This window comes from Watersipora subatra, chromosome 3, assembly GCF_963576615.1.
Source record: "Watersipora subatra chromosome 3, tzWatSuba1.1, whole genome shotgun sequence".
NCBI lineage: Eukaryota > Metazoa > Bryozoa > Gymnolaemata > Cheilostomatida > Watersiporidae > Watersipora > Watersipora subatra.
In genome coordinates this window covers 44768610-44789767 of record NC_088710.1, presented here as the reverse complement: position 1 = coordinate 44789767, position 21158 = coordinate 44768610, and the positions used below count along the sequence as shown (strand labels likewise).

Genomic DNA, 21158 nt, shown 5'->3' with positions numbered 1-21158 from the left:
TGCCTCATCATTCATTCATTGCTTGGCATTCAGTAGTTGCTTTTAGCAGTAGTAGTAGTAGTAGGAGCAGTAGTAGTAGTGTAGTACTAGTATATAATTTTCCACATCAAGCGCGTTGATTTTTATGTGTACTCGTCTTCGCGTGGTCGGGTGAAGGTCAGAAAGGCGAAACGCTGTGATTGGCTGTTGGTATCGACAAAAATCGTTTGATCGTTGCAATGTAAAGTGGGAGTCGGTGTCGGCACCCATACGTGAAATGTCGGAGGTACCTGTCTGAGTCGGGGTATTGGCACCTAATCGGAGTCGGTGTCGGCCAGTGTAAACGCACCATTATAGTGTGATTGTTGCTACACAATTCAGCAACATATTGTGTAAAAGTAGTTGAACTCTTTGTTATATTTAGTGTCCTGTTGTAGTACACATTGGCATGTGCAGCAGGTGAATATGATTCTGGCACTAATTTTCTTTTGGCAGTAACCTAAGGGACTGATAATATGCATGTGTCCTAGTCGTGTATTTGGACTTTTGGGGATATGAAAGGACTAAGCTGGAATCCCTAACTTAGCCTCCAACTCTCTAACTTAACCTCCAAACCCCTCACTTAGTCTCCAAACTGTGGGTGTGAGCGTATCAGCTTTTTATACTAAATCCTAAAGAAATGCATTTCACATTTACATTGATTTTTATCACTGTAGGTACAGTAGTGCTTGAAATAAACTGGACCCATTTGTTGGAAAACTAAAATTATCATTTGCTATATTATTACTCATTGTGAATTTAGTCACCAGCCGCAAATTATATATTAAATTAATCTTCATTTTGTCCTGATTTCAAATATATAAACCAAACTGCTGTGGAACAGTTTTTGAATGATTTTGTACATGATGAATGATTTCTGAACATTTCACTTTTGTAATGGTTGAAGACAACAATCTGTACAGATATGATCACATCACATACACTTTTATTTGCTATTTCAAGTCATATCTATGCGCATATATATGTTCATACATATACAAAGGGATCCATTTTATTTCCACATCACTGTATGTGTTTGGATTAACTTTCAGTTTTATTTTTTCAGGTTTTTAAATGTCAGTGTGCTAACAGAGAAATCATTGATGTCATTCAAGGCTAATGAATTATAAATGCAATATATGAAAAACAAACATTTGACTCCAGTAACTATGCACAAATTTTCATTGGCGTGGGAGCATTTATCTTCAAACAAAATTAAAACCTATTGGCGAATGTTTATTCAGGGTGGTCACTGCACTCTAATCGTGATTGGTCACAGCACTCTAATCTACATTGTTTATTTGTTCTTCCTGTCATCGCACTGACCTCAACCTGGTCTTCACAGGTCAGGAACTCTAGGCTATGGCTGTTCCCTTAATATTTATCATGAAATCTCTGTTCTAAAGTATAATTGCTAGGCTCTAGTGAGCTTAGCAACAATACTCTATAAGTTACTATAAATATACGTATAGTAACTTATAAAATACTTTTAACCTTTTTCAGATTATTCAGATTCTACAAAATTTGAATTGTTGAACTGATGGGGAGTTATTTTCTCTTTATATAAATACTTTTTAGTCAGGATAACCAAAACATAAAAACAGTCATTGTATTGGCAACTATTTGTAGTGGGGGTTTGAGGTATAAGGCTTTAGAGGAAAAGGTTCTTTTGAGAAATCCATTAGAGAAATGCTTATTGTGCCTAATCATCATAGAGATAATCTGGTAAATTGACCTTGTCAACAAGATTATTGACAGTAAAATCATCTCCCCTTGTAATTGCTTCAGCTCATATCTGTTGGTTCAGTGGTCATCCGCTATTCAACTATGATACATCACTTCAAGGTGTCACTTAAGAACAACATTTGAGAAATTTAAAAACATACTATTACCAAACCATTTTGATGGAAAAGGATTGATTTGGTAAAACTTTCATGCAGCATTAATCATTTCTTCGAAAAATATCTCACATAGATCATATGCAGTATTTCTATGATACTGCTGCTTTTATTTATTATTTTATGCAAATCTATTTTTGGATTTTTTATAACATGCTACTGTTGACCAGAAGTTCAGTCGTGAAACATATATAACGTGCTACTGTTGACCAGAAGTTCAGTCGTGAAACATATGTAACATGCTACTGTTGACCAGAAGTTCAGTCGTGAAACATATATAACATGCTACTGTTGACCAGAAGTTCAGTCGTGAAACATATGTAACATGCTACTGTTGACCAGAAGTTCAGTCGTGAAACATATGTAACATGCTACTGTTGACCAGAAGTTCAGTCGTGAAACATATATAACATGCTACTGTTGACCAGAAGTTCAGTCGTGAAACATATGTAACATGCTACTGTTGACCAGAAGTTCAGTCGTGAAACATATATAACATGCTACTGTTGACCAGAAGTTCAGTTGTGAAACATATATAACATGCTACTGTTGACCAGAAGTTCAGTCGTGAAACATATGTAACATGCTACTGTTGACCAGAAGTTCAGTCGTGAAACCTGCCATCTAATTATCTAAACTTACTCTTATTATTATTTTTCTCAAGGCCTCCTGTCATGGGAAAAAGGGTTGATTTTCCTCTATCGCCTGCTCAGAAAATGTTGGACAAAGGAAAGAAACTGCAATCGGGCAAAGTCGTAATGCGAAAGTTAGTATTCTAAATATGTTACTTTTATTGCCTAATGCCCATACATGGTTCGCTCAAGCTATGCATGCTGTTAGGTAGCCGATTACTTCAAAGGCAACCGCATCATATTTTCCAGTTGTAAAAACCTATTTACCACCTTCTAATAATAACTAACCGGTTTTTAACCAGCTATCAACGTACATCAATACCTTTTTAGTAATTTAACCTTACACTTGAACTTGTATTTTGCATTTTGATGAATATATTTGCATATAAGTACACTGTAAAATACAAGGAATGTACAGGAAAATCATTATTTCTGTCATCGATGGAGAGTCCTGGTTATTTATATAGTAGCGGACTCGCTAAACTTGCCCTATAACTGGTGGTTGAATCATTCCTTACCCGCTCCATGTATCACCTGATTCGCCCTCCTCTGGTGCTCCTCATACGATTGATCCAGCTATTAGCTAGTTGGCTCTCATCATATTATATTTGAATTACTAAATTTGCTTTTATAGATCATCCTTGAACTATAAGCAACAGTTTCGAAGAGGCCGTGAAACTCCACAGCTTACAAGCAGTCTTTTGCATGCGGAAGAAGACAACATGAACGCCAAAGAAGATAACAAGACAGAAGGAGATGACAAAGAGAAGGAAGAGAAAGATTCTGATGAAACTGACGAGGCGGAGTTGACTGAAGAAATGGCTGGAGAGGAGGAAAGCGATGAGACAGAGAGAGATGAGGAGGTGGCTGAAGAGAGTGATGAAGATAAGAGAGATATAAAAGCTGTCAGAGATCAGATGAGCAAGCTCAATTCTCAAAGTAATTGTGTATTTGTTCATTGGAAGCACCAACTATTGCACTTTCATTGCTTTGTGACAGCTTTGACTAAAGCGCTACTAGAATGCTCTCGCAAGAAGCAGATACGAAATTTTGAGTAGCGCAAGCCGACTTACGATGAATTAGCTTAATTTAAGACAAGGTCATTTTCGGTCAGTTATATTACTCGGTGGAGTCAGACGACTTCAAAACAGTTTAATAAAAAAGATGACTAACACCTATAATAACATAGACCAATACAATACTAGATACTATAACATGCCCAAAGACTCTTAGAGCCATCGCCACTAGGAAACTCTCATTCTTTTGTGATTATTTTTGTGCATAATATGATACAACACAACGCTACGATAATGGTGATGATTTTCAGTTATCAGCATATGTCACATTTGAACCTGTTTCATAGTTAATATTTATAGCATGTAGTTGATAGTGTATACATCTGGAACCTCGTTCAAGGGACTTTTACCAGCACGCATATAAACATATCAAATGTATGAGTTAATTCACTTTCAAGTTTTGCGTATTTTGAGTATAATAAAGCCCATCCCTACTAATTCAAACTAGTATTTTTAGACAGTCTTTCATTCTCATCTGATGATTCCGATGATGGAAAGCAAATGTGGACTACTAAAGGACCACATGAGAGTAGCAGCAGTGATTTGTGGAGTCAAAACAGTAAAGGTACGTTAGAAATACCCCTACAGTTTCAGAAAAGGCAAAGTAGGTTTGGGTCCCAGTCTTAATATCAAATCACAATTGTATCATCGAATGAGACTGCTATAATAGTGTAGAAAGATATCATTTATCATAGAAAGTTACCTTTCGCATTATAAAAATATATCATTTTATAGAAAGATACCACTATACAAATTTTATACCATTTATACATTTAAATAACTATACTAATTTATAGAAAGATATCATCATGTCATAGATAGAAGCCTTCATATTATAAAAATACACCGTTATATCATGAAAAAGATACCATTATGTTGTGGAAATGGACCAATATATTATAGAAATGTATCAATATATTATAAAAAGATATCATTATATCATTAAAAGATACCATTATATTACTTGAAACTTGCAAACAAGATTCTGTACAAATAGCTAAAAGAACAACCTTTACAATACAAACTAACACAGCAATATGTCAGAGTAGATGAACCTTCAGAAACAAAAGTTTTAGTGTAATTCATTGTCATATTTGATGACAGACTAAAATGATGACCCTGACAGGATTTGCTTTAAAGATCTGTTTTCACAACTATACATATAAATTATGTGCAGATCATTCATTTAATACAATTATCAGAGACGTATTAGCTATAACTAGGAGTGTTTGAATACAACTATTCAGACAAGTAAAAGAAGATACAAAAACTACATGTATGTCAGGAACAAAATTGAACGTGTACATAAAAATTGCCAAATATTGCATATCAGAGCTTAATGTATCCATTTTTAGGTGCTGTTGCATGAATCAGGCAATAATATTTGGACTTATGCTTCCACTGTGCTCATCATAACTCAGATAACTATAAATAATAGATAATTTATGCTCTGTGACTAAACTGCATGATATGACAATATTTTTTCAGCTGCTGCTTTCCATGAAGTTCCAAAATCCTTCGATTCTGCGCTGATGAAATAATGTACTAAAAGATTTCCACTTCTGGCGTCTTTCATTGACTTGTTTGTTAAATACGAGTGTTATAGACGTCTGTTTGTGTACCTGGTTAAAACAAAGATCAATCCTCAAAATATTCATAGCATCGCTTTTTGTTATCTCTTATTAAGTCTTATCAAAAGCTTTGCTGTTTATCATCTAAAGATGTAAAGTTCACTCTATTTTAACCGGATCACTCATCTCCACACAATAATCGATCATTGATGAAACATATTGAAAGACGAATTTCTTGCTTGGATACATTATCTTACATAAAAATAAAATAACCTCTTTTCATCATCTGTTTGTAGTTGTTTATTTTTGGTTTATATAACATGATTTTTAGTTATCAGCATATGCCACATTTGAATGTCTCATAGTTAATAGTTATAGCACGTAGTTGATAGTGTATACATCTGGAACCAGGTTCAAGGGAACCTTTTACCAGCACGCATATAAACATCAAGTTTCTTCGAGAACTGCGTCTATTTTAACTGTTTATGTATGTTATTATGCTTTGCAGATGAGACAAACCCTACATACCAAACACCACATCCTGGTGGAAACTTCTTTAAATCAAAAGGTCTGTCTGAAGATTTGTCATGCACTAACTTAATAATGCTATTTTCTCATGCTGTCATAAGGGAAAATCATTATAGTACAGACTTATCAAACTATTCTCCATGGTCCACAATAAAAGCGCTCATACGAAGATTTCTAATGAGCATATTACCAGGAGCAATCAAAAAATCAAATAAGAACAGTTTTGCGAAGTTGAATTTATTTTTTGTATTAACTTTTGCAAAATGGCAGATAACTATTCCAAACCTCAACACAATTATGAGCTTTTAAAATACTATCCGAATCAAATAAGTTTTTTAACATTTTTATTTAGTATGTCATATTTTAGGTCATTCATCTGCGGATCCAGTATACCAAACAATTGTAAAGGCAGAATCCTCCATGCCAGAGTATAAGGCTCCACCAAAGCTTCCAACAAGGAATCAAGTTGGCGTTGAAGCGGATGTTATTGAGACTAGCGAGGAACAGATTGAAGTTAGCCAAATGACCAGAGGGCAAAGGTGAGAAGAGTATAAGAATCTTCTCATGAATATAAGACTGATAATTCTTGTGAACACAGCAAATCTCCTTTTATGCACCGCTACCTGAGTTTAATTCAGTTACTTATGAGCATATACAGTACTTGGTATTGTTGCTTTTCACTATGGATCACTGCCACGTACAGGAAAAAACCATGTAGACGTATGTGATCAGCTGTATGCAGATATCTGCAGTTGAAGAGTTGCATTGTAATTGATAAGTTTAGACTTGACATGCATGACTCTAGACTTCATGTGAACAACGATTGATCTTAGGAACCCTACTGTAAGCTCACCATGTGCTGACTAAATATGCACGGCTTGCTTGACACATAACGTTTCATGTTTACAAGTTCGAATCATATATGATGCAATCTTTTTCCAACTGCGGCTTCGTACAGGTGGACATGGCTCTTGGTATAGTGAAGATTTTAGCAATAGCAGCGTACCATTCAGTTGCTGCATTACACTCAAAGCTTTCCCTTGTATATGGGCTGCTAGTATAACAATGGCTCATTTTTAACAACAATCTTCTAATATTTTCTGTGCAGGTCATTTTATTACAGACAATAGTCAATGGTAACTGACACTGTGTATTAGTCTAAATGGTAGCTTACCACCATGGTGATAGGACTCGCTGCTGAAGAACGCTTCTCAGTTTATTTCTTGCTAGTAGTTGATTGTAGATGTGTTTTGATAGTCGGTACTCTAGAGCTGTTGTATTACCTATGGCATATATATTTCAACATTCATTACCGATCCTGCCTACCGTGTTGTTACTGTGAGATACCTGGTGTACTGTCAAAGGTTAATGCAGTTCAAATGTTATTGCAGTTGCACTTACATGACACTACATAATCTTAACTGCCTACAGCGTGTCTGCGATTGCGTCTAAACATTCCGTTTACTTCTAATCGTATCTAACTGAGACGCTGGCAGTCCCGCACTCTGTGAGAGATTGTCATGAATAATCATTACTAGCAAAACTATTCCGTGATACTGCAAAGTGGCCGAGTGGTGCAGTGGCTAGCACATCAGTCCACCGAGTTGAATTCCTGTCCGGTGTTATTTTTCCTAGAGCTTAAGCATGGCTTTGGATGAACGGAAGTGGGTCTTATTATAGTAAAGATTTATAATGCTGCGAACGATCTAGTGTTCTTTCATATGAAAATTATGCTAATGTTTGTCTGGTCTATTACTATATTGCTGTTGATGTGTGATTTGAAGAGACAGCTACCTTCTCCTTAAAAAGCGGCAGCAAATCATTGAAAAGAAAGTAAGCTGGCAGGGCCACAGGAGAGACTCTAAGAAGGCAGGTTCTAACAAGGCAAATCAGTCGCAAGCGTGCAGCATAATGTGATTACTAACATTGCAAATGGCGTTAATCAACATCAACAGCTAATATGACTTTTTTACAGTTTTTAAACATTTGTAGGTAGTAAACCTTTTGCCTCTAGAAATTTTGTTTACGATAAAATTTGATCTCTGTATTAACTTCTTTGATTATAAATTAGTTCGCCTAATCCAATGTACTGTTATTTATACAATTTTGTGATTAACTAGTTTTCACTCGAGTTAAATAGCAAGAATAAGTATAACGAAGATGTTATTTTCCTATTTATTGTAGTTTTTTTATAGATAAATACAAAAATCTTCCACGCACTCACTCGTTCTATGGGCAGTGTTACATGGTAACAATATATACAAATATATGATAAAAGAAATCATACTTATATTTTATGTGAAGTGTTTTCTGTCCAAGCACACAGAGGAAGAAGGCTACAAACGATGATTATCCCCGCTGCCTCCAGAATTACTTGGATTGTTAATAGCGGCAGCCTCCCTTTGTAGTGTTTTAATGACATTGGCAAGGGCATTAGGGTTAACGCCAGTTTCAATAAGTCGCACGCATATAGATAACTGTTCCTCAGTCAGCCCTGTGCCTAAAATGGCACTTATCTCCATTAATAACTGCATAGCATTTGCACTTGAGTCTGTACTCCTTGGCGCTGTCATTCTAGCTTCTGCTACCAACATAGACATGTCAAATTTAACGTGGTCATATAATTGCTTAAGGTAATAATTATTCGAGAACAATACCCTCTAACAAGAGGAAAAATGAGCTATAAAATTTTATTTATTAAAATGAGATATACCATTGAATACATGATGCTGCATAACAAGGCTTGAAAACAAATAGTCAAAACAATACCCACTGATTTCTTGCATGACATGAATAATATTGCAGTACATACATTTACAAACAATGCAAATATCAGAATGGCTCATGTTGATATGATGAAGTTTCTTTGTATATTTTCCCAGCCATGTTGATATGTTAAGCTTTTTAATTTATGTCAAGCATTAGGAAATAAGAAACTGACAAATCAGATCTTAGGTTCAAAAGTTATTGTGATCTAATCTGTGATTACACTAGTCTGGATCTTTTCACTCCTTGGTTAGTCAACACAACTATATTGACTAGCATGACATCATAAATGAACTTTTCATGTAGGGGTGGATACTGAAAAACTTCTCACAGGTTGAGTACCTTGGTGATGCCTTCACGCAGAAACTTGCACAACATTATTCTCTGGCGCAAACGTCATCGCAGTAAATTGAGAATAATTCCTTGTTTTGTTGTAGCGGGAAAACGGTAGGCCAAAAAGGGAAAAGGAAAACTACATTTTTAAAAGATTTTACCTTGGTTTTATTCATTTCTATTTTAGTAATTATCCATGTAATGTGCACGGGCGTAATGGATCATCCTGCATATCTATATACATGTATATATGTGCTGTAGTAAAAGTGAGCATGAATGCCTAAAACCAAAGTCTGAATCAACCTGAGTTAACAATGCATAAACAGAAGACATGCCTTTCACCACTAATCATCAGCATGACACATGAAAATACTGCATAATGTTAAGTGAAAAGTTTAAGTGATGACAGTTTGTTGTTGCAAGGTGACATGTAGCTGGATGATTTCCATTGTTATTATGTCTAGAAACACAACTAAACAGATGAAACGATTTTCTATGATACATACTGTTATAAGAACAAGGAATGATATGTCATTGTTTTTAAATGGATGAACTTGTGACAGACCTGAGCACTTACAAGAAATTAATTAGATAGTAAGTTAGAAAAACTTTTTATATCGTCAGGCAACGCTTGTTTACGTTTCATTTAGACAGTTTTTTTATATCATTTCAATTAGCTAAATATGTACGTGTATGTAACGCTGGAACGCATGCTAACATATTTGAATATTATTTCATGAAAAAAGATTTGTTAGCTCATTACTAACTTATGCTTATTTTAACTAATGTCTTTTAACATTCATGTAGTTTGCCAACTAGTGTCGTCAGTATTGACAGCAGACATTTATAATACCTCAGATTCTGAACAGGGTGAGGCTATTCTTATTTAGAACATAAAAACTTGAAATCAGATACCATTTCGAAGAAGGTCAGATGAGATTTTTTCACAATCAGAAATATTAATATTTTTACTTACCCTGTATAGCAAAAATTCGTAAAAAATTAGTTAGCATACACAATTCAAACTCGATTCTAGAATGTTTTCTGCATTTCAGCACGGCCAACTCTAGCCAGTTAAACAAACAAGCGATTTAAACGCACGTATAGCCCAAAGTCCGTAGCTGTGTTGGCTTGTTAACTTGGTAGCTTGTTAGTTGTGTGGCAATGGTTCATTAGTCAAGAATGGAGCTATATCAAGTACATTTATTTGTCAAGGTGAATTGAAATGCGTGGATTAAGTACTGTAGGTAAAAAATGAAAGGGAATAATATTGAGGCTATCCAACAAAGGCAGCTAGTATATTTTGCAATCACAGAAATGATTAGTTTCTCAATCAGAAATGTAAAACAGTCAACGTAACGCCGCTAGCTTTGCATTAGTGCACATACGGGATGGACCGAAAACTTAGTGGCAAACCCAAATGTAGCCTTGCACCAAGCCGCAGTACCGTCTATCTGTCTAACATTCCATTTTCTCTCACGAACAATGATCTTCACAAAGTATTCGAGAAATACGGAAAAGTCGTGAAGTAAGGTTATAATGTTACCCTTGTAACCACACTTATTTCACAGAAACAACTGTCGTGTGCTTTCAAACTTAAAATCTTGCTTGGAAAGCATTATTTGGAAACAAACTACAATTAAAATATATTCGGCATCAGCCTTTTAAGTCAATTCGTGTTACAATCAGTAGCTACAATGGCCAGTGCTCTATACGAATATGTTCAACAGGATAGTGAGAGACACCAAATAAGCCTAAGATCACAATGCTCATTAATAACACCTTCTATTAATAAGAACTATGGCAGACAATCTTTTAAATATAACGCTATCAAGATTATGAAAGAAGAGATATTAGATCCTGTGAATGAGCTGTCATTTGATATTGATTAACTGGCCATACTGTGACTACTGACCATTCTATATTTTATTTACTAACACTGGTATACTAACAACATTGAATTAAAATTATTAAAAACCATCGGTTGTCACTTTACAACCACAACTGACATAAGAATAGTAGAGTATGGTGGCACCCGTGTTAAAAAAAACTTAGAAGATGACTATACTAATTACTAACTTGGAATCTAATTACTCAATCAGCTCAGCTTGCATATATATATATATATATATATACAGTGAAACTCGGATAACTCAAACTTCAAGGGACCGAGCAAAAGTGTTCGAATTATCAGAGTGTTCAAGTTATCAGAGCACTGTCACAAGTCCATGTATTTACTTATTTATTAGTAGATACATGAACATATACAAACTATAATATAAATCAAAAGCACAAATGGCTTGTTTCAAATTAAATGCTTCTAATGTAAAGTTTAAGACGTTTTTATCAAAAAGTATAGAGATTTTTCTATCACTTGAGATTGGTTTGTTGTTTGAGGTGATGTTATTGCCAGGACGTTTTTTAGATTGACATTGGCAAAACTTGATCGTTGCTGAAATGCTCAAAAGAAAAGACATCTTTTTCTTTTGAGTGTTTTACCCACGATCAATTTTGCCGATTTTTCTTGAAGTTTATGCAAAGATTAACTTACTTTACCTGGCATTCGTTAAGAGCAACACTCCGAGGCAGTTCAATTAAAAGTTTTACGAGGTTTTACGGTACATTGTATATCACTAACGGTTTTTGAATGGATACTTATTGAATGTACACACGTATTCTGTGTTTAGGTCAAACGATGAATAGTTTTTTTTAGCTAAGACAAAGTATACGTTTAATTACCACAATTTTTAAAACGTTTTAAACATTCAACATTCCGACGTTGATTCAACACGGAATCCACGTCGGAAAACTATTCATCACGCGCTCAAGGATTTTCGCCACGCAAATACAAAACAAAAACAACATGCTGTTTTTGTTTTGTATGTGCGTGGCGAAAATCCTTGCGCCCGTGACCCGGCTAGCCCGTGCTATTCATCGTATAACAGTATAAATCAAATTTCGCCAAACCTTTCGAACAGTCGTTGACAAAAATATTTTGCCGATGGAGGTAGTAACGACGCTTATGAATTACGAAAAGTTGAGGTTTACCTCTATGGCTTGGAATAAAGTGATTTTCTAAAGTGATAGCAACCGTTTCGGTAGCCATTGGGCAAAAAACAGTTCGAATTAACAGTGTTGAGTTCGAGTTATATAGAGCCATTTATCATTGCGTGGGAACGGACCAAGCAAATCCAGTCGAGTTAACCATGTGTTCGCTATATCCGAGGGCGAGTTATCCATGTTTCACTGTGTTGACAAAATTTTTTTGCCCATGGAGGTAGTAACGACGCTTATGAATTACGAAAAGTTGAGGTTTACCTCTATGGCTTGGAATAAAGTGATTTTCTAAATATTTTGCCGATGGAGGTAGTAACGACGCTTATGAATTACGAAAAGTTGAGGTTTACCTCTATGGCTTGGAATAAAGTGATTTTCTAAAGCGATAGCAACCGTTTCGGTAGCCGTTGGGCAAAAAACAGTTCGAATTAACAGTGTTGAGTTCGAGTTATATAGAGCCATTTATCATTGCGTGGGAACGGACCAAGCAAATCCAGTCGAGTTAACCATGTGTTCGCTATATCCGAGGGCGAGTTATCCATGTTTCACTGTGTTGACAAAAATATTTTGCCGATGGAGGTAGTAACGACGCTTATGAATTACGAAAAGTTGAGGTTTACCTCTATGGCTTGGAATAAAGTGATTTTCTAAAGCGATAGCAACCGTTTCGGTAGCCGTTGGGCAAAAAACAGTTCGAATTAACAGTGTTGAGTTCGAGTTATATAGAGCCATTTCTCATTGCGTGGGAACGGACCAAGCAAATCCAGTCGAGTTAACCATGTGTTCGCTATATCCGAGAGCGAGTTATCCATGTTTCACTGTGTATATATATATATATATATATATATATATATATATATATATATATATATATATATATATATACATATATATATATATACTCAGCTCAATCAACGACCTTATTACCCTCTTAGAGAAATCATATTATTGTAGCCATTATCAATTTTATTCTCAATTATCATATTATACCACATTATATTAGGTTTAATTTTTAACTATGAGGTCAACAGAACACTATTTTCTCATGAAAACCTCAATAAATAATATTCACAAACAAGCAAACACACTGAATGCTCACCAGTATGCACTACAGAATTTTTCAACGATAATTGTTGTCTTTTGATCACTCATTAGCTTGACGTACTATACCTTGTAAAATCTCATTCAAGTAACCTCCCACATTAACACCAAGTTGTGTAGTACACAACATCATATTAAGATGAAAGTTTGAATCTTCTTTTACAAATTACTTGCATCAAAACATGAAGATATATAGCAATATTTCTAATGATTGTTTTGCATTTTTGTTTTAACACATAACAATTTTATGGTTAGGCTTATTTTAAACCATCATGCCAGATAGATTAAATCATCTTAGATACCTCAATTTGAACTAACTAAGACAAAATAGTAGATCTAATAGTAAAAAAAAGATTTTGGAGCTAATTGATTTTAAACAATAGAGAAATATGCTACCTAGTGTATCTAACACTGATGGATTAGTTTAGTTCACAAATAGTGCGCAGCTTTTATTGTTACATTATTGCGTAATTAATTACCATACCAGTGATTTGCTACTGAATCAAAAGAGAACAAGTATTTGGCATAGCTCACTAAACCTGCATGAATATTTGGTGTAAATGAGTGCAATAAAGAATATTAATAGATTATTTCATAGCAGCACTGGACATAATAGCCTATCAATCATGCAAAAATGTGACGCTGGGTTTGAAGTAATCCTATTGTATTCTTTAGTAACATAGTGAAGTTAGCTTTTTAGCTTTTAAATTTCTTACTTTCGTATGTTAAAGTTGCTTTGTTTGAAAGCTCAATCTTGGTTTAGTTGATGATTAACAGATCCTATGCATATGAATATTCAGTTACAGGCTCTGCAAAAACCAACCAAACACAACTATAAACACCTACTATATTAATTGTATAACACTAAAGGAATAGACATTTGCGTGAAAAATTGGTTCAGTTACTAAAAACTAGTTAATCCATTTTTGCTTTATCATCCTAAGTTTTTGACAAGTGCTGATTATCTACTCCATCCAAGCATTGGAACGATGTTCTTTGGGAGTTTTCTTTTCCATCACCGGTATGTTTATTAATTACTCATCTTCTCTTAGAGTTACTATCGTCAAAGATCGTGATAAGAGAAGAAGCAAAGGAGTAGCATTTATCCTCTTCTTGTCACCCGATGAAGCACGAGCTGCTGTCAGTGCTGTCGATAAAACCACAGTAAGTAGAATATATATCCCTAATGTTCAGCCTAAACAAGAGTGGTAGAAGAAAAAAGGAAACGCCATTTCATTTTATTCATTAGGAATTTATAAAATCCTAGTTATTTTTAATTAGTCAATTAAAAAAATTTTATTGACTAAGTGGAACTATTGCCTAATAGAATAACAGGTTGCTTTTTCTTGTTATGTGTTGTCAAGGAGACAGTGGTTTCAAGGAAACGGTGTTGTCAAGTACACGTGGCTGTTACAGTCCAATATTGAACTTTGAGATATCCTCTGTATATTTAACATATTTGTAACATCTATATTCAGATGTTGTTGCCCTAACCACTACTTACACCAAAATCACAGTACCTATTAATTGACCAGCTATAGTTTAGAATCTCAGTCTAAGTAGATGACTATATAAAGCTACAAATAACCGTGTATGAAGAAATGGTTTTCACCTATCTAATAGCAAGGTGCAATTGCAGTTTTTGAAATTTTGAGAATGCTACCCAATGATACTGAACCAATTTTGTTGTAGATGTTTGGTCGCACTGTTACTTGTAGCATCGCAAAGGACAACGGAAGAGCTCCAGAATTTATTAAAAGAAAAGAATATAAAGACAAATCTCAGTGCTATGAATGTGGTGTGAGTACTTCGTGCTTATGACTGTTTTATTAAGCAAGTATATCCCAAGATTTACCATTTGTTTTAAAATATTCGTGCTTCTATATATATATTTTTCAAAGTTTGTCGCCTTTGTGTATGTCCAGCTATAGCTATTAAAATCTTGGAACATGACCTTGATATATTTGCTAGGCGATATATGTCGCTATATGGGAGCAAATACGCTACGCTTTCGGTCTCGACTCAAAGTCATCACGTAACATCATAAGAAGCCGTAGCTCTTATTTGTAAGCTCACTCAAATTATCCATCCGCAATGTGCCAGGCTAATAACAAGCAGCAGGCAACTCTCATTACCTCTCATTGTTTCTGAGCTGATTTTTCATACCTGGGCAATGCCGGGTGGCACAGCTAGTCGTGTATAATCAAACCTCGGCTTACAATCCCTTCATAATATGAATTGTACATGACATATAATGTAAAAACTGAGCAAACTTTCACTTTACACCTGAAGTTATTTTCGTCATATGATGGCCTTAGCGTATGATCTCCGAATGCATTTTCCTATCTAGAAGTTTTATTAGTAGATCTGGTTTTATCTGGTAAAGTTTGTAATAGTTTCTATTTTGAAGACCAGATTTCAAGCATTTACCCTTTATCAAACAAAAACTCTTCTTTGTTCCAACTAAGCTAAATTCACAGTTTTTGTTACGTAGTGCCACAAAAGTTTAGTATGCCGATATGTGTTGCTGTCAAGTTGCTCTCAGACCGCTTTTAGCCACCACATCTGTCTCAATAGTAAAAACTTACGGTAGTGCACACAGTCATGTTACATTTTATTGCTGATTTTAACAACTGAATAAGTATTTGTTACTTTGTTAGTGTGGTACTAATTTACAACAGTTAAAACATGTTTTCTGCTGGAATATTCTTTTTATGTGGGTTTTTTCACAGTATAGTAACGGATTACTTTGTATTTAGTTATTTGATATAGGAAGTAGTGCCTTGTGCCACGAGTAAATTGACACGCGAGCTCACTTACAGAACGCATTAAGCTCATATGTCGAGGTATGACCGTATTAGAGTAATTGATCATCTGCGCCGTGCCATGCACAGCACATGTTGTATTTACATGATACTATATTTGTATACCACATTTATGCTTTGTATATGAGTTATGTCTCATGATATTGTATTTGTAATTGTTTCTTATTCACAGGAAGAAGGACACTTAAGTTACAAATGCCCAAAAAATATTTTGGGTGAACGCGAGCCGCCTCCTAAAAAAAAGAAGAGAAAGTCAAAGCAAGTCGATGACAGTGATAGTGATTTTGACGGTGATAAAGTAACAGTGGTGAAGAGAACAGCAAGCTGAAGTGACACTTATATGGAGCTGCTCAGTGTGTGGAACTGAATATTTTTGAAAGAACCTGTCTCAGAAGTATAGGAGATTTTCACTCGCAGATATTTATGGTTTACTGAACAGAAAGAGGGAAAATGTTGTAAACCTTTTTATGCCGAGGAACACAAAGTTCAAGTAGGCGCTCGAGCCCAAACTCAGTCTGCTTTGAGCATGTATATACACAATCTGTTTTGATATATTTTCAGTAATTTCAAGTATGAATTTCAATTTTTAGTCAGTCACCATTTTTGAAATTTTGGTTGTTTTGCCACAGTTGTGAAGCATTCATTTCTTACCATGTTGAGAGCTTGACAGCCAGTTTTGTCTCTAAAGTATATAGAGTTGTCGTACAATACATTATTTTGGTGACACAATATCTTAGGACATAGTTTTTGTACTATTGTTTGCTGCAAATCCAGTTTAACAGCTGAGACAGTACTATGATGGGTTCATTTTTACAATCCCACATAGCGTGATAAGCCGTCTAATACAATATGATTTCCTCCAATACACATTTAAGGTTGTTGCAGTCATGTTGCACTTTGTCAATTCACAGTTCTAACAACAAAAATAACAACATAGTAATTCTGTAAAAATATTAAATGTTTTATAAGGTTTTATTAGCATCACAGCTTGGTAGATGCAAGATACTTGAGAGGTACACATTTATGAAGTAACGAATAATCGGATGTGATCAGTTAAGGAGTTGACTTTCCTTCATCGAAAAGAAAACGTAAAGAGAACGCCTATAATACAAATACTTACGAGTTTCGTGCACTGAATTATACTTCCCCTGGAATAGCATTGGCCTATCTAAACCAATGAACTTTCATGCGACAATTTGAGCACCATCTTGCACAATGCTACATGGGCTTCTGACTGTAATTAGTGAAATGGCGGATCATAGTTATCCCAAGAAAAAAAACTCATTTATCTGCTAGAAATCAGTGTTTTGCCATTAATTGCTACCACTACGACAACCCTGAATCATGGAGGGTTAATGATATATTATTTCACAAGTGAGTTTAGCGTTTTATTCCTGCATTAGTAGCACTAGTACATCAGTAGCTGTTTAGAAGAAGCTTGCTAGTAGTTGATTAGAAGCTTGCTAGTAGCTGTTTAGAAGAAGCTTGCTAGTAGCTGGTTAGAAGCTTGCTAGTAGCTGGTTGTAAGCTTGCTAGTAGCTGGTTAGAAGCTTGCTAGCAGCTGGTTAGTAGTAGCTTGCTAGCAGTTGGTTAGTAGTAGCTTGCTAGTAGTAGCTGGTTAGTATTTTACTAGTAGCTGGTTAGTAGCTTTCTAGCAGCTGGTTAGCCAATTTAGCTTAGCTAGTGTGCTTATCTGTATGCTTATAACATTTACAGGTTGCTCTTGCTACCCAGGCGTTATCTGCATCAGTGGCTGATTCTCTAATTACCCTGAGAGAGTTGAATTTGCCAGTTTCAAGACTGATGCCACAGTTGAGTTCATTTAGGTTAGTGCGTGTGAGTTCATTTTCCCATGTGTAACTGCAATTTGATACTGCAAAGACTTGTTATTGGAAATTCTGATGTCATGTATGGCGGTGTGATCACAGCTGGAATAATGTAGGTTAACTTACATGTATATAAGTTGTAGATATTAAAATTCGGCCAATGTTAGCAAATGTGGTTTCTTGTTGTTTCTGCAGAAAGTTGATAGACTATTTGATATATTCAATAGTCGGTCAGTCGCAGGTCGTGGCTATAAACGGCCTATACGGTTGTCCAGTATGGAGTGTCTAACTCCGTTTTTATTAGACACAAAGACATATCTTATGAGTTTGAGAACAATGGATGATACACCTTTATACAACACTAGGCGAAACTACATTTTTTTGTTGAAATTGTTGCTTGTTTTACTGTTCGCTTCCTATCTCTCCGCTATGGTCGAAGTAGACTGAAATACTATGGTAATTCAAATTTTGGTTGGAATCAGAAGTGCACACGTAATATTCTGGTAATGATCTATTGTTTGGTGGCCTTAATTTTTTATTTTTTCACAATATTTCAATTTGTTTCTATGGTTAAATATTGTTTGTTTATTGTTCCCTTTTCTAGTTTATGATCTTTATGTATGCATTGTTCTGCTTTTTAGTTTTCCAGACTAGCAGCTGCATCATGTAATGTGGTGCGATATTAGGGCATAATTGTTATAAACCTGCATTAACATATATTGATGTACAGCAGGGGTGCCCAAATGTCTTTATTTGAGGGCCAATATTTAATATTTGAGAGTTTCGGTAGGCCACAAGATGTATGATGATATGAACTGAAGTTGTATATGAGTTTAAGAACATTATTGTATTTCTGTAACTATATATATTATATTTTTTTACAATTACTTCCATGTGTCAATAACAAATTATGTTTAGTTGTCTTTAGCGAATATGGAATACAGATTATGTGCGCCTTTTGTATAGAGAAATACTCTACATAAAGCTTTACAAACCAGCCTAAAATGGGTTGCATTCTAAATATGTGCAAAAAGTAATTTTTTGACGACCTTGTAAGGTGGGCCACGTTAAATTTGGTGGTGGGCCACTGCAGGCCGCTATTTGAGCACCCCTAAAGTACATTAAAAAATGAACAATGTTTTTGTATTGACGTATTTTGGTGGTTTGTTTCTAGGCATGTTTGCATTACTGGATTGGTGTGTGCTGTTTATGTAGTGCTCGGTTTAGTTGAGAAGCTACTGAAGTCTGGTCATTTAGATTACTTGCTGATGTGCAAGTTCTCACAAGACCATGTAGAGTTGTTCTTTAATGCTGTGCCGAGGTGTGGTATGTAGTACAGTGCTTGTTAATTCATCCCATCCAAGTGTAGCTGAAAACGCACATAAATTATTATGCTTTGCAGTATGCGATTTCACTTGCTGGATATAGCTTTTCAGACCGCATGCTGCTTTCAAGCAAAATAGATCAAGTGGGCCAAATCATGGATGATACAAAAATGATATCACCAAGGTTCAAGATAATGGGCATCAAAGCCTAAATATAATCAATTCTTATTCTATTTTCTTGGAATGTTTGATTGTAATGGAGACATTTTGGCTGATACCTTAACTGCCTAACAATTGTCTTTTAAAAATCATTATTATTCAGTCCATATTTTAGCACCATTTACATTTCATTTCCAGTTGCAACAAAGGATAACTGTTATTATTTCAAGAGGCTGAAACAACAACCCATCAGTAGAGCAGTTCCAGCATATCTTTAGGCGCTTGGTTACAAGATGTGGTGTTACACCAGGAGCCACTGGTAATGTCAGATCTATTGATGACACTGCATTGTTACAAGCTTCTACTCCCTATGGGCCACCAACTGTTGGTAATAAAGATTATTTTGAAGATGTTATTGACAGACAAACTATGCTTCCCAAAGGAATGCTAAACATTACATCACATCCTGTTCTTGGTAACATTGCTGTATATTTATCTGGTTGGCATGTCAAAAAACTGCTTAAAAAGTTGCGGTGTGAGCCATGTAGACTCTTCCTAATTCAGTTTAAAGGAAGTTAGCAAATATGATGATATTCATGTTCTGTTAAGAGTTAATAACAATGGTGGCTTGACTTCTCCCTTTGATGGTGTTGTAACAACTGTTCTTTGCACCGAAAAGTATCTGAAGGCGGCCACATCAGCAAATCAATGTTTAAAATACCCCAAAATTCTGAAGCGCGTAAAAGAAGAGATTGCCTGCTATGATATATTTGAATTAAAGCAACATTGTTCTGACACTTCTGTAGGAATTGATAATCATCACTTATCACTACTAGTTTTAGTGGTTGAAACATACTTTGATTCAAGACAGCACCATTTTGCCAACTTAAGAAACCTAGATTTACATAAAGTGAACATCAGACATCATGCTACAAAAAACATATTATTTAGAGGACAGTGAACTGTTATGTCGCTGTGACATAAATTGGCTATAGCCGGTTTAAGTTAGTATTAATTTTTAAAACTTGTTTTTATCTATGCATACAAATTGCACAGTTTGCAGGCATGTAGTAGTTCAATTTATTATATAGTTTAGATACACTATAATGTTGTTAGACGTTATATTAGGATCATCAGAGCATCTGGCTCATTAATTTTTTATGCATAGATCATTTATTTTCTGAATCACAAACAAATTTGATGGTCAAGTATAATGTAATTAAGACTTATAGTTTGCTTTATATATGCACACAATTTGTACAGTTCGAAGGCATTTACTTGTTTAATTTATTATATACTTTTTATGTATAATGCTATTAGATATTTTAATAGCATCCGAGCATCTGGCTCATTTTCTATGCATAGATCATTTACTTTCTAAATCACAAATAAATTTTGTGGTCAAGCATACTGTAGTTAAGATTTATAGTTTGCTTTTGGTCTATTTCAATGAATAGCACATATAAATATAACACAAATCAAGATATATTGAGTGTTGGGACCTACTGGCGCAATAGCTAAAGCTAATCTAGGCTTGAGGCCAATCCAACCACTTTTTGAACAAAGCAATGTAGGTTGCAAGATTTTATTCAAATGTATACAACAGTTTTGGCCAGTTTTCTGCTCTTGGTGATGTAAACAACTATTGTGATCTCTTATTAGATAGTCAATAAGTTTTAAAGCTAAAGTTTACTGGGATGGTAAGGCGAGCAATGCTAATGATACCCTTAAATCTAGTGAAAACATCTGTCGATAAGAAATGCAAATTATATAGAGCCCATATAGAGTTGTCTGCCTATTGTTGAAACCATGCCAATAGCCAAGTACACCCATAATCTATAGCCTATGAATCCGTAGAATTTTAGCTAGCTTGACTTTGATATATAAGTTGAATGAATATGTAGATCTTTATCTTGACTTTGATATATAGGTTGATTAAGATTGGGGATGGATAAAAGCACCCACAAGCTCATTGAGATTAAATGTTGTACAATGTTGCTGGGCTACTATAAAAGATGGCGTAACCATTTAGCATTTTTTAAA

The 21158-nt window shown here is 35.0% G+C and overlaps 2 protein-coding genes across 2 annotated transcripts in view; both read left to right on the top strand.

The window, feature by feature from the left end:
• LOC137390638 (uncharacterized) overlaps positions 1-7785 on the top strand; it is a 33326-nt gene extending 25541 nt beyond the window's left edge. The window contains exons 11-16 of the mRNA XM_068076964.1: positions 2581-2682; positions 3183-3487; positions 4082-4189; positions 5704-5763; positions 6091-6262; positions 7508-7785. Coding sequence (XP_067933065.1) covers positions 2581-2682; positions 3183-3487; positions 4082-4189; positions 5704-5763; positions 6091-6262; positions 7508-7640 — 880 coding nt within the window. The 3' untranslated portion in view covers positions 7641-7785. The remainder of the gene's footprint in view (positions 1-2580; positions 2683-3182; positions 3488-4081; positions 4190-5703; positions 5764-6090; positions 6263-7507) is intronic.
• A 2351-nt stretch (positions 7786-10136) lies between these two features.
• On the top strand, positions 10137-16668 carry LOC137391051 (zinc finger CCHC-type and RNA-binding motif-containing protein 1-like). The gene is made up of 4 exons (XM_068077396.1): positions 10137-10350; positions 14033-14144; positions 14673-14780; positions 15978-16668. The coding sequence occupies exons 1-4, from the start codon at positions 10214-10216 to the stop codon at positions 16131-16133; spliced, it is 513 nt and encodes a 170-aa protein (XP_067933497.1). The 5' UTR covers positions 10137-10213; the 3' UTR covers positions 16134-16668.
• Positions 16669-21158: the final 4490 nt, after the last annotated feature.

Excerpts from the sequence above, each read along its gene's own strand:
- LOC137391051 (XM_068077396.1), top strand. The coding sequence starts at position 10,214 with ATGGACCGAAAACTTAGTGGCAAACCCAAATGTAGCCTTGCACCAAGC. Across the intron at positions 10,351-14,032 it reads AAATACGGAAAAGTCGTGAA|AGTTACTATCGTCAAAGATC; the intron begins GTAAGGTTATAA and ends ATCTTCTCTTAG. Across the intron at positions 14,781-15,977 it reads CTCAGTGCTATGAATGTGGT|GAAGAAGGACACTTAAGTTA; the intron begins GTGAGTACTTCG and ends TCTTATTCACAG.